Source organism: Leucoraja erinacea, chromosome 9 (assembly GCF_028641065.1).
Source record: "Leucoraja erinacea ecotype New England chromosome 9, Leri_hhj_1, whole genome shotgun sequence".
NCBI lineage: Eukaryota > Metazoa > Chordata > Chondrichthyes > Rajiformes > Rajidae > Leucoraja > Leucoraja erinaceus.
The window spans coordinates 22704054-22717185 of NC_073385.1; the positions used below are offsets into that span (position 1 = coordinate 22704054).

Below are 13132 nucleotides of genomic sequence, written 5' to 3' on the forward strand. Positions count from 1 at the left end.
AGGCCTGCGCGGCGTTCTTCAACGCAAACGGCATCCGCACAAATTCGAATAGACCTAATGGTGTAATAATGGCCGTCTTCAGGATATCGTCGGGGCGTTCCGGAATTTGATTGTACCCTCGCACGAGGTCCACCTTGGAAAATACGGATGCTCCGGCCAGATGGGCATTGAAGTCCTGAATGTGCGGGACCGGATACCTGTCGGCGACGGTCGCATCATTCAGGCGACGGTAATCCCCACACGGGCGCCAGCCCCCGTTCTTCTTAGGGACCATGTGGAGCGGTGAGGCCCATGGGTTATCGGAGGGACGCACGATGCCTATCGCCTCCATCTGGCGGAACTCCTCCCGAGCTAGACGGAGCTTGTCTGGGGCGAGACGACGTGCCCGAGCGTGCACAGGCGGGCCAGTAGTGGGGATATGGTGCTCCACCCCGTGCTTGGGGGTGGAGGAGTGGAAGTGAGGTTCGAGAATGCCGAGAAAATCTGCCAGGATGCGTGCAAAAGTCGCATCCACGGATGGCAGGGGGCCATCAGGGCCGGAGCATCCGTATTTTCCAAGGTGGATCTCGTGCAAGGGTACAATCAAATTCCGGTCCGCCCCGACGATATCCCAAAGACGGCCATTATTACACCATTTGGTCTATTCGAATTTGTGCGGATGCCGTTTGGGTTGAAGAACGCCGCGCAGGCCTTTCAGCGGCTTATGGACTGCATGTGCCGCGGCTTAACTCGCCTCGCAGTTAGTTGGTCAAGCGAGCCAACCACGTAATAGTACTTAGTCTCATCCTGCGTGATACCTCTCACAGCAAACTGTGCCTCTGCCTGCTGGAACCAGGTTTCGGGTTCTTCGGTCCACAGAGTTGGGAGCTTCAGCGCAACAGCGTTATTATCCATCACAATGCATGATGAACGACGTGGGGTCACCAGTGTAGTGGCCTGGTCAAGGTCAGGAAAAGACCAGACGCCAGGCGGATTCAAAAGAAGCTTTTTAATTCCAACAGTCAGAGTACACACCACGACACCCTTGTCAGAACCGCTAGGAAGTGTCGTCAGGAAACTCCATGGCAGACCAACGCCCCTGTCCCTCAATCGGCGAGGGGGGATGATCCAAGGAGTGGCCTACCCCCCAGGGACCGCCACAAAATGGTAATTTCATTCTTTTTTAAACAATGGAGAAGTTGCACTTCTCCACATATAGTCACGCATTTATGAAGGAAAAGATTTGTTGAGAATGTCTGAGAAAAACAGACTGACAGAGGCTAACAGGTCAACTCCTGGAATGCTTATGGTTGCTGTTTATTAAGTTCTGCAAAGTAAAAGTTAAACTTGGTCACCAGGGAATCATAAGCCTTGAAACAACTTAAATTGCTGGAAACAACCAAACATCTTCAGAGAATTGTAGAAAGGTGCATCGCAAAAGGCCTTTTCACCCATCATGATGGAGAACGTTCTACATAGTTCAGTCACACATCCCATTCCATGATCTGTTGAATTGGAGATTTCAGCACAATTTGATTTTCAAAGACGCAAGTATAGAAGCTGGGATGTAATGTTAAAATTGTACAAGGCATTGGTGAGACCAAATCTGGAGTATGGTGTACAATTTTGGTCGCCCAATTATAGGAAGGATGTCAACAAAATAGAGAGAGTACAGAGGAGATTTACTAGAATGTTGCCTGGGTTTCAACAACTAAGTTACAGAGATAGGTTGAATAAGTTAGGTCTTTATTCTCTGGCGCGCAGAAGGTTAAGGGGGGACCTGATAGAGGTCTTTAAAATGATGAGAGGGATAGACAGAGTTGATGTGGACAAGCTTTTCCCTTTGAGAATAGGGAAGATTCAAACAAGAGGACATGACTTCAGAATTAAGGGACAGACGTTTAGGGGTAATATGAGGGGGAACTTCTTTACGCAGAGAGTGGTGGCGGTGTGGAATGAGCTCCCAGTGGAAGTGGTGGAGGCAGGTTCATTGGTATCATTTAAAAATAAATTGGATAGGCATATGGATGAGAAGGGAATGGAGGGTTATGGTATGAGTGCAGGCAGGTGGGACTAAGGGGAAAAAAAATTTGTTCGGCATGGACTTGTAGGGCCGAGATGGCCTGTTTCCGTGCTGTAATTGTTATATGGTTATATGGTTAAAGACATTTTTTTAATCAGGTGAGTGTTTCTGCTTCCACCATCCTTTCGGTGGTGGTTTCAGATCTTCAATGCTATTTAAATCCACTTACCCTCATGACTGAACTCATTTTCTATGCAATATAAAGCTATCTTAGCCTCAACTTTTGAAATGTCTTGATTTTATTCACTTCATTTAAATCTCCCCTAAACCTCCATTGTATTAATGAAACTGCTATATTCTAATTAATTAAGTTTGAATTGTTCACCTGAAGTAACTCAGAGCTATAGAGAATGGAAACAGTCCCTTTGGCCCAACTCGTCCATGCTGACCAAGTTGCCTAACCAAGTTAGCCTTTACCTGGCCAATATCCATCAAAACCTTTCCAATCCATATACCTCTCTAAGACTCTTTCAAATGTTGTACTTATACCTGTCTCTGCCACCTCCTCTGTTAGCTTGTTCCTTATATGCATAACCCCATTTGTAAAAGAGTTATTTCTCTGGTTCCACTTAGTCTAGTATAACCGTAGAACCATTTAACAATGACAGCACGGAAACAGGCCAACTCGGCCCTTCTAGTCCGTGCCGAACACTTATTCTCTCCTAGTCCCATCTACCTGCACTCAGACCATAACCCTCCATTCCTTTCCCGTCCATGTACCTATCCAATTTATTTTTAAATGATAAAATCGAACCTGCCTCCACCGCTTCCACTGGAAGCTCATTCCACACAGCTACCACTCTCTGAGTAAAGAAGCTCCACCTCATGTTAGCCCTAAACTTCTGTCCCTTAATTCTCAAGTCATGTCCTCTTGTTTGAATCTTCCCTACTCTCAATGGGAAAATCTTATCCACGTCGCTATATCGCTATGATATTTGGCCATTTTACTGACAATCCTCCTGCGCAGAGGCGGCCCCAGGATTTTTCCGATCGATGAAAAATAAAAAAAGTTATGAGTGGTTAAAAAAATCTTGAGATCAGCTGATTGGTCCTCTCACCTGTCGATCACCACAATGAAGGTAACGCCCCTTCGGGGGGTTGGGGGGGCAGGACTATAAAACCCTGGATGCCTGGACGCGAGTCAGTCACTCTTGAAGATCGCAAGGGAGAGTCCACAACTGTGATTCTAAGCTGTGAATCAACTGAACTGTGAGTCTACAATGTACTTGCAATAAATGATTTGTTAGCCCTTAATGACAATGCAATGAGTTGTTTGGCAAATTGGTGGTCTGCACTCTGCTTGAAATGCTATGAAATTGAATTTGGTGACCTGCACTCTGCTTGAAATGCTATGAAATTGAATTTGGTGGCCTGCACTCTGCTTGAAATGGAATTTCAAGGATTCTCAAAGGGAACTGCCAGCGCCTAATCAACTCTGTCTGCCAGCCCACCAGTCCGAGTAACTAAGCTATCAGCCCCCCCTTAACGCATCTCACTCTCCAGAGAATAAAGACCTATTCTTATTCAACTATCCTCTGTAACTCCCTCCCCCCACACTCTACCACACCCCACCTCCTCTTCCACCCCTCCTCTCCCTTCCCTTCCCCCCCCCCATTTTCAGTTATATTGAAACATGCAAATTCCAATAAAATACAAGAATTTAATGTTTATTAATTGCATCAAATAGATTCAATGGTTAAAAATTGTTAAGAGTATTTCATGTAAAATTGTTTCAATTCGTACAATTTCTCATAAAGATAAACCCTTAACTGAGAAAAGCTATTTTGAACGCATATACTTTAAGAATGTAGGGAATTGCAAAATTCTGAAATCCACAAAATGAAACACTTCTTGGTCGTTATAGTATATAATGGCAAAGAGACGGAAATCAAGAAGTCTGTTAAAAATGGAAAGCTTGTTAGTCACTGAGCAGACTACATTAAAGGTCTACTAAATGGTCATGCAGGAAATAACTGAAAGTCTGCAGAGTAAATTTGAAAATTTTCAGGTGTTGATTTACAACTGGTACGTTATGGACTACTGCATTTATATGAGCGGATAAAAAGGTTCTCCTCTAAATTGAAATACACCTAAACTGACCATCAGAGGTGTGCAGAACAGAATGTTTTCCTTTGTGTGGCAATAAACTATATACTGTCTATTATTAATTCCTGAAAGAACATTGAAAGGATATTCTTGAAATAATATGTATAAAAAATAGCCAAGACCACAAAGATTAAGGAACCCCATCTTGAAAAGCGGAATTGTACTTCTTAAGAAAAATTACATCTGCACACCTGCTGCTCTGTCTCTGTGCAGGAAACCAAACCAGATCCACATCATAAAGTGGTATAACACTACTTATTAAAGCATTAATCATGTTCGATTTTGTCCTGACAGACTGCCAAAATGTACCATTACATCACTAAAAATATCTATTAAGCAAAACCTGAGTTTGACATTTCACAGAAACACACTAAGCTCAGAAGTATGACCTATTGTGAAGGGTCCTTTTCTATACTCACTATTAATTTAAAAGCAGAGGATTAAATTGACAGTTTACATAGCATTTCTTCTGCAATCTGTTTGATTTAATTTGCAATTTAAAAATCTAGGCCTAACTCAATATCTTTTGGAAAATCTAGCAAATTAGAAACCGTAGGATTACAAAAAATATCCCACATAAAATGATTTATATTACTTCCAAAAGAATGTTTAACTTAATGAATGGTTATAATTTTAAACAGTGTAAATCTGTCAACACATATTGCCTTTAGCAATTTATAAATACTTACTTTTGCAGAACATTTAAAAATGTTTCTTAGAGAATGAAACAAAATTTGTAAAATTACAGAAGCAATACCATTTCATTGCTCAGAAAAGAAAGCTGTAAATCACTACAAGAAAAACGCAGCATAAATATAGGTGCAAAACCATGAAATTAACAATTAATTCCAACAGGACTACAATAACTGCTGGCAAAGTTTCTTTTTACACTCCTCACCCCAAATGCAACCACACCACCACCACACTATTTGAGAGGGAGAAGGGTAAATCACAGGTGTCAGTATTAACAGTTGATCAAAGTGGACTATGGAGCCATGAGGGAGGAGCTGGCCAAAGTTGATTGGAAAGATACCCTAGCAGGGATGACAGTGGGACAACAATGGCAGGTATTTCTGGGAATATTATAGAAGGTGCAGGATCGGTTCATTCCAAAGAGAAAGAAAGATTCCAAGGGGAGTAAGGGGCGACCGTGGCTGACAAGGGAAGTCAGGGACAGTATAAAAATAAAACTATCTTGACATGGAAGTTACTCAGGAGGATCAGTTTGGCCCTATAGCCCAGGATCTTCCACAGTACATCTTCCTTGGCATTATCTGAAGTTCCGGTTTGGGGAATTTTACTCTGATGATTCCAAATTTTCATACAAAATGTATTAATTCCTTATGGAAAATCACTGTATTGTCGTACACGCTCGCTATTGATGGCGAAGCTCAATCCATGAAGAAGGCATTCCTTTTCCACATTTTACATTGCCTGTTTTAGCTACATGGCAAAATTGATGGCATGGTGGCCGTCTGAGTTTGAGCTATGACAGTTCTATTGTATAGTATCGTGTGTGTAAGAAGGAACTGCAGATAGACACAAAAAGCTGGAGTAACTCAACAGGACAGACAGAAACTCTGGACAAAAGGAAAATATTACGTTTTGGGTTGGGCATGAAATCGGTTCCTGCACACCTTTGGAATGTGGAAGGAAACAAGAGCACCCGGAGAAAACCCATGCGATCAAAGGGAAAAGGAGCAAACTTCATACAGACTGAACCCATTTGAGGATCAATTCCGGGTTTCTGGCACTTTTAGGCAGCAGCTTTATGGCCAATGTACTGCCCCATAGTCTTGAACTGAATTAAAACTTACAGCAGCTGTAAAGGGGGACATAGCGTCACTTAGAGATTGAAGACTGAAAATGGATAACTTCTTTTTTTAGCAACCAAAGTTATCAACGTATAATTTTTTTGTGTGTTGGAAAACAAAATATAGTGGCACAGCTGGTGGACTTGCTGCCTCACATGCCAGAGATCTGTGTTCGATCCTGTCCTCGGGCACTGTCTGTGTGAATTTGCACATTCTCTCTGCAAGCATGTGGGTTTCCTCCCACATCCCAAAGACGCATTGGCTTTGTAGGTTAACTAGTCTCTATAAAATTGCCCCTAATGTGTAGGGAGTGGGTGAGGAAAGTGGGATAACAGAACTGGTATGAATGGGTAGACAAAAATGCTGGAGAAACTCAGCGGGTGAGGCAGCATCTATGGAGCAAACGAATAGGCGATGTCTCGGGTCGAGACCCTCCTTCAGACTGACATCGGGAGGGTTGGGGGCAGGAAAGAGAAAGGAAGAGAAGACAGCAGGCTGTGGGAGAGCTGGGAATGGGAGGGGAAGGAGGGAGAAAGCAAGGACTACCTGAAATTGTTCATACCACTGGGATGTAAACAATCCAAGCGAAATACGAGGTGCTGTCCTCCAATTTGCAGTGGGCCTCACTCTGGCCGTGGAGGAGGCCCAGGACAGAAAGGTCGGATTCGGAATGGGAGGGGGAGTTGAAGTGCTGAGCCACCGGGAGATCAGATTGGTTATTGCGAACAGAGTGGAGGTGTTGTGTGAAGTGATCGGCAAGTCTGCGCTTGGTCTCAACGAGGTTGATCATACACTGAATTATCCAACCACATTTTAGTTTGGAAATGGAAAGAGATAATATAAATTGCATTCATTGCAACGTGTAAAAAGAGTTGAGATACTGTATTATAATATATCATGTCTTGATGGGTGAATACGTTTAGTTTGTGACTTTATTTGAAGCAGAAATAATATGTGAATGCTTCAATGAGCATAATTCCGACTGATAACTACGCACTTCGTCCGAGCATATTATCACACGCGTCATGCAAGCCGTCTTAAATGACCACCTAAACTGTCATTTGGCACCCTAAAAGCTGCCTTGGTTGCCCGGCTGGAAACAGAGAAAAAAAATGAGAGCCTTGTTTTTATGTTTCCACTCAATCCTTAAAAGAACCAGACATGTAATTATTGTGCAAATTTGAATTTAATCCTTACCCTTGCGTTCCAAGCAGCTCATATTCTGGAACTTCAGGTCCAAACATCTCCATCTGTAATGGTTGGTACATATACAAGGCCTCTTCAATCTTTGGCACAGGCTGCAAGGATATTTGCTGACCCTGTTTACAAAATATTTTGCACATTAGGAGTACTCTTCCTCAAATAGATACAAATTTCATACTTAAAAGCATGTGCCATGTGTCAAACTATTACAATTGAAAAAGTAAAGCTACCGTCTGCTTTAAGTAAATAGTCAAATCAAAGTTTGTAAGATTTATTTTAAAGACATTTACAGAGTAACCTAGATTTTCCATCAAAAGTATTCCCCCTCCCACCACAACCCATTGGTCGAAAATTTGCAAAACTCACTAAATTCCAGAAAGATACCAAAAGACTGAAAAACAATGTGATTTCCTTGTATAAAATGGGAGGAAGACAGAGGGCAGGGTGGGCGGCGCGACTCTTGTCAGCAGCGGCCTCTGCAGCCCGTCAGCGTTTTATTATTTTCTGTCTATGTTTTTATGTAGTTTTTGTTATTTTTTGTTGGGGTGTGTATGTGTGTGTGGGGTGGGAGGGAGGGGGAAACTTTTAAATCTCTCCCTGCACGGGAGACCCGACCTTTTCTCGTCGGGTCTACGTTATCGTTGGGGCTGCAATGAGGAGCGGCCTCCAACAGAAAGAGACCGGGGACTCTGGTGCTGACGACTCACCGTCACCGTTGCGGGGCTGGCCGAGTCCGGAGCGGGTGGAGGAGCGCTGCTGCTGCTGCTGCTGCTGCCCCGACCGGAGAGTCGGAGGCTTCAACTGCAGGTCTGTGGACGGCGGCACCGGGAGCCCGCGGGTCCCTGGAGGGAGACCGCTTTTCAGGGCTCTCGCAACGGCGACTTCTCCCGCCCGAGTTGCGGGGTCGAAGAGCTCCTGGAGCGGGGCCTAACATCACCGCCCCGCGCGGCTTGGAATGGCCGCGGGACTCTGCGAGCGCACGCCGGGGGCTCTAACACCAAGACCCGGTGTGCGACCTTGCACCACCCGGCGTGGCATTAATGGCCACGGGACAATCGCCATCGCCAGCCGGGGGCTTTGACTTTGACTCTGACATTGTGGGGGGGGGGGGGAGGGGGGGGGGGGGGGGAGTGCAGTGGAGAGATAAGTTTATTTGGCCTTCCATCACAGCGATGTGATGGATGTTTATGTAAATTATGTTGTGTCTTGGGTCTATTTGTTTGTAATGTATGGCTGCAGAAACAGCATTTCGTTTGGACCTCAAGGGGTCCAAATGACAATTAAATGTATCTTGTATCTTGTAGGGAACTATCAGCAAGTTAGTTTAATTTATATATTGTTGGGAAGATGCTGGAGTCAATCTAATTTGGGAAGGCAAAATTTAATGAAACAGATTCAACTTGGTTTTATGAAAGATGAATCACGTTTGACAAATGTTCTCAAATTAATTGAGCGAGAGAAGAATCTGGAGATGTCATGAAGATAGATTTCCAAAAGGCATTTCACAAAGTGCGACACAAGATACTGGTGCATAAATTAAGACACCAACGTATAGGAGTTTGCATGTTAATACAGATTGAAACTGGCTGTCACAGACAAAGAGTTGGAATAAATAAGTCATTTCAGGATACAGGGATGTACATAGAGAATGTGTGAACCAGGACCCCAGTGTGTTGGAAGGAAGCACCAGAATTGGAGCTCTAGCAATCTGGTAGGGAGCATGGCAAACAACACCTGGTCGGATAGGTGCCAAATAACAGGAATTCTAAATAGTCATCGTGCCATACAGCACGGAAACAGGCCCTTCAGCCCAACTTGACCACACTGACCAAGATGCACCTGCTTGTGTTTGGCTCAAAACCCTCTAAATACTTTGTCCATATAGCTATCCAAAAATGTTATAATATCTGCCTCAACTACCTCCTCTGCCCATTCGTTCCTTATATCCACCACCCTGTGTGTAAATCTTTCCCCTCTCACCTTAAACCTATGTCCTCTGGTTCTTGATTCCCCTACTTTGGGTAAAGACTCTGCATTCACCCTCTCTTTTTCACCACATGATCTTATACACCTATTTAAAATAACCCCTCATCCTCCTGTGCTCCAAGGAATAAAGTCCTAACCTGCCAAACCTCTCTCTTTTGCTCAGGCCCTCAAGTCTTGGCAACTGAATAATCAGACAGTGGATTATTGGAGTTTAACTGCAATGTTGAATATAATATGTACAAAATATTTACTGTCCTCTATAACATAACAAAGGATATTGTGGTGTTCCTTCAGATTTAATTGAGTTCCAGTGAAACTGTAAAAAGCCAGCAGCAGGGAGAGCAGTGTGCAAGTCAGGTAGAGATCAACAGCCAGAAGTGACTGGAAACTGTGCTGCTTGCAGACTGAAAGTAGTGATCGACAAAGCAGCCACCAATCCTGCAATTGATTACATCAATGTAAAGACAATTATATCATCAGCAGAGAATAAAATATCCCAAGTTAAAAGCCAAGTACAAATTTTATGCCCAGAAAAACAAGAATTAGATACACAAGACTGTTTTTCTCAAGATTCCAGCTTATTCAAACTACTAGAGGATCTCAGTGAGCCAAGCGGTTATACAGGGCCCTAGTGAGACCACACCTGGAGTATTGTGTGCAGTTTTGGTCCCCTAATTTGAGGAAGGACATTCTTGCTATTGAGGGAGTGCAGCGTAGGCTCACAAGGTTAATTCCCGGGATGGCAAAACTGTAATATGCTGAGAGAATGGAGCGGCTGGGCTTGTATACTCTGGAATGATGAGAGGGGATCTTATTGAAACATTCAGATTCAGATTTAATTGTCATTGTCATTGTCAGTGTACAGTACAGCAGTAGACAACAAAATGCAGTATAAGATTATTAAGGGTTTGGACACACTAGAGGCAGGAAACATGTTCCCGATGTTGGGGGAGTCCAGAACCAGGTGCCACAGTTTAAGAATAAGGGGGTAGCCATTTAGAACGGAGATGAAGAAGCAATTTTTCACACACAGAGTTGTGAGTGTGTGGAATTCTCTGCCTCAGAGGGCAGTGGAGGACAGTTCTCTGGATACTTTCAAGAAAGAGACTCTTGAAGATAGGGCTCTTGAAGATAGCGGAGTCAGGGGATATGGGCAGAAGGCAGGAACGGGGTACCGATTGTGAATGATCAACCATGATCACATTAAATGGCGGTGCTGGCTTGAGGGGTTGAATGGCCTACTCCTGCACCTATTATCTATTGTCAGTATACAAGTAGACAAATGGACAGGCACGGTTTTGTATTGCAACCTGACACACTGTTAGTCCTTTTCCTCCACAGATACCACCTAGCCCACTGAGCTCTTCCAGAAGTTTGTTTTTTGTTCAAGGGAAGAGAACGGTCAAAGATGAACCACATGGAAGAACGAGAAAGGTGGAAATTGGAAGCAGATCAATTACATTTCCCAATTTCGGGCGTTGAACAAGAAACATGGATGCAAATCAAGCCGAGTTTACATTTTTACATGCAAGGTAAAGTGAGGTACAGTTCCAATTAAACATTTCGCTTGCAGTAATGTCCCATGGATCCAGACAAAAAAAAACTAAACGATAAAAGAGGTAACCACCATGGAACACAAGTGTTCCACATTTCACAAAAATGCTAGGACCCATGTTATTTTTTTTGGATGAACCGAAACAAAAGTGTCAGACAATGTAAAAATAAAATCATCCAAGAGGTAGTGGCATAAAGACTGAGCCCGAGTTTAAAAGACCTTCTTGTGCAGACCAAATATATACATTTGAATAAAGATGAATTAATGTAAATTTAACCCTTGACAACATTTTAGGAATAATCCGTGTAACTAATTATTTAAGTCTTTTTGTGATGCTCATAACTTTGTTTGTTAACAAAGTTGGTCTTTGACAAAGCAATTGATCTCCTGCAGTATTAGTCACGAACATGAAGGCAACTTGTTTAAATACTTGCGTTCAAGCATGACAATGTGACAAAGATGAAGTGCATATTGTAGCACACCTCTTTAATTTAGACGCAAGAGTCTAAATTATCTCTATCTTGCAGTCAATAATTCCACAGGCACATGAGGTGATGTTGGAGGATAATAATGTTTTTGTTCATTTGCAGTTCTAACTAGATGTTTACACCCCCCCCCCCAAAGACTTCAAACAGTTTTCAAAAATAAAATGTAAGTAGTTACAGGAATTATTTTGAGTTGTGAAAGTCAGCCCAAATATACTATATTTTTTAATTATTAATGATTTGTGTACAACCATATAACCATACAACAATTACAGCACGGAAACAGGCCATCTCGGCCCTACAAGTCCATGCCGAACAAATTTTTTTCCCCTTAGTCCCACCTGCCTGCACTCGTACCATAACCCTCCATTCCCTTCTCATGCATATGCCTATCCAATTTATTTTTAAATGATACCAATGAACCTGCCTCCACCACTTCCACTGGGAGCTCATTCCACACCGCCACCACTCTCTGCGTAAAGAAGTTCCCCCTCATATTACCCCTAAACTTCTGTCCCTTAATTCTGAAGTCAAGAGAAGTTTATAAGAAGCATTGCACTAGCTTGGATGGCATACTGGTCAGCCTGGATTAGTTGGACCAAAGGACCCGTCTCCAAGCTGTATGGCTCCATGAAAGTGAGACTGAAATATTATTTTATAAATTTTACACGTTTTAAAATTCAGGCTGCAATATAAAATTCGGTTTTGGATAAATAAATTCATGGTTTACACAATTAAGCAACAGAGCAGGTGTGGAAGGAAGTGGACAGTCAATGTTTCCGGGTGAGACACTTCACTGAGGCTGAAAGAGTAGTAGTAGGGGAAGTAGGTGATGAGTGGAAAACAAAAGACTGCAGGTTCTGTAATCTGGCGAAGAATTGAACGATCCGAAACGTTAACTCTTCATTTCCTTCTATAAATGCTGCCTGACTAGTTCAGTTCCTTCTAGATGCTCATTTTTGCTACAGATTCCAGTGTCTGCAGTCTCTTGTGCCTTAAATTTAAAACTGACATTTGCTCAGAATCTAATGATAACTTTCATTGTGTGAAGATAATTGTTATTTTGCAAATTAGATTAAAATTTACCAATATCTCTGGTTCTTGCCAGCACACACTACTAACCATTACTTTTTTGGTAGACAAAAAGATGCCAGTACACATATAACAGTTCACGTGCCGATATTGGCTGCTGTGCATCAATCAAGTTTTTAACTTTTTAAGAGGTACAGGTACACATACCATCACAAAAAGACACTGCTACTAACCTATTTACAAACTATATCTTCACTTACTGAAAGGTAACAAGAATTTTGTAAAGGGGCAAAAAACCTCCAACTGTGTTTTTCAAGTGCTTTTTGTGTGTTTAGGGAAGTAAAATATCTTATTCCAAAGGTGTGTCTGCAATGTTCAAGGAATTTGCACAAATTGAAATGGACTTAGATGGGTGGGGGCAGGGAGAAATCTTTCTGAGATGACTTTCAGCTGACAGCAAACACATGCAGCAGCTGCAATAACAATGTGGGTTCAGCAAAATGCTTTCAGAAACAAAAGAGTCACATTTAAATGAAGTCACCAGTAGAAATGCTGTTAGCAATCGAAGAGTTAGTTTAACTTTCTTAATAATTACACCAAATGCAATTCTAAGTAGATTAAATGTGTATACTGACAGTAGGCTCTTACTGCATTGTATGTACTCATCAGGCATGGGTCAATTGGTGGAGTCTAACCTCTTTTCAGAAGATTGTGGTTTCTTCACATTTCAGAGATCTCACCATAAGGATCTAGGCTATCACATAAGCACAGCACAGAGAGAATGAAGTTCTTAAGGATGAGACAAGATACAGTTGCCACATCTTTCCTCTCAGTTGGATATAAACAATGTCATCTATTATTTGGATAAAGAGCTAAACTCCAGCATGTA

General features: G+C 42.5%; 1 protein-coding gene across 1 annotated transcript in view; it reads right to left on the minus strand.

Moving 5' to 3' along the window:
- mnat1 (MNAT1 component of CDK activating kinase) overlaps positions 1 to 13132 on the minus strand; it is a 105116-nt gene that overhangs the window by 34204 nt on the left and 57780 nt on the right. Inside the window, exon 7 of the mRNA XM_055640319.1 lies at positions 7180 to 7301. Coding sequence (XP_055496294.1) covers positions 7180 to 7301 — 122 coding nt within the window. The remainder of the gene's footprint in view (positions 1 to 7179; positions 7302 to 13132) is intronic.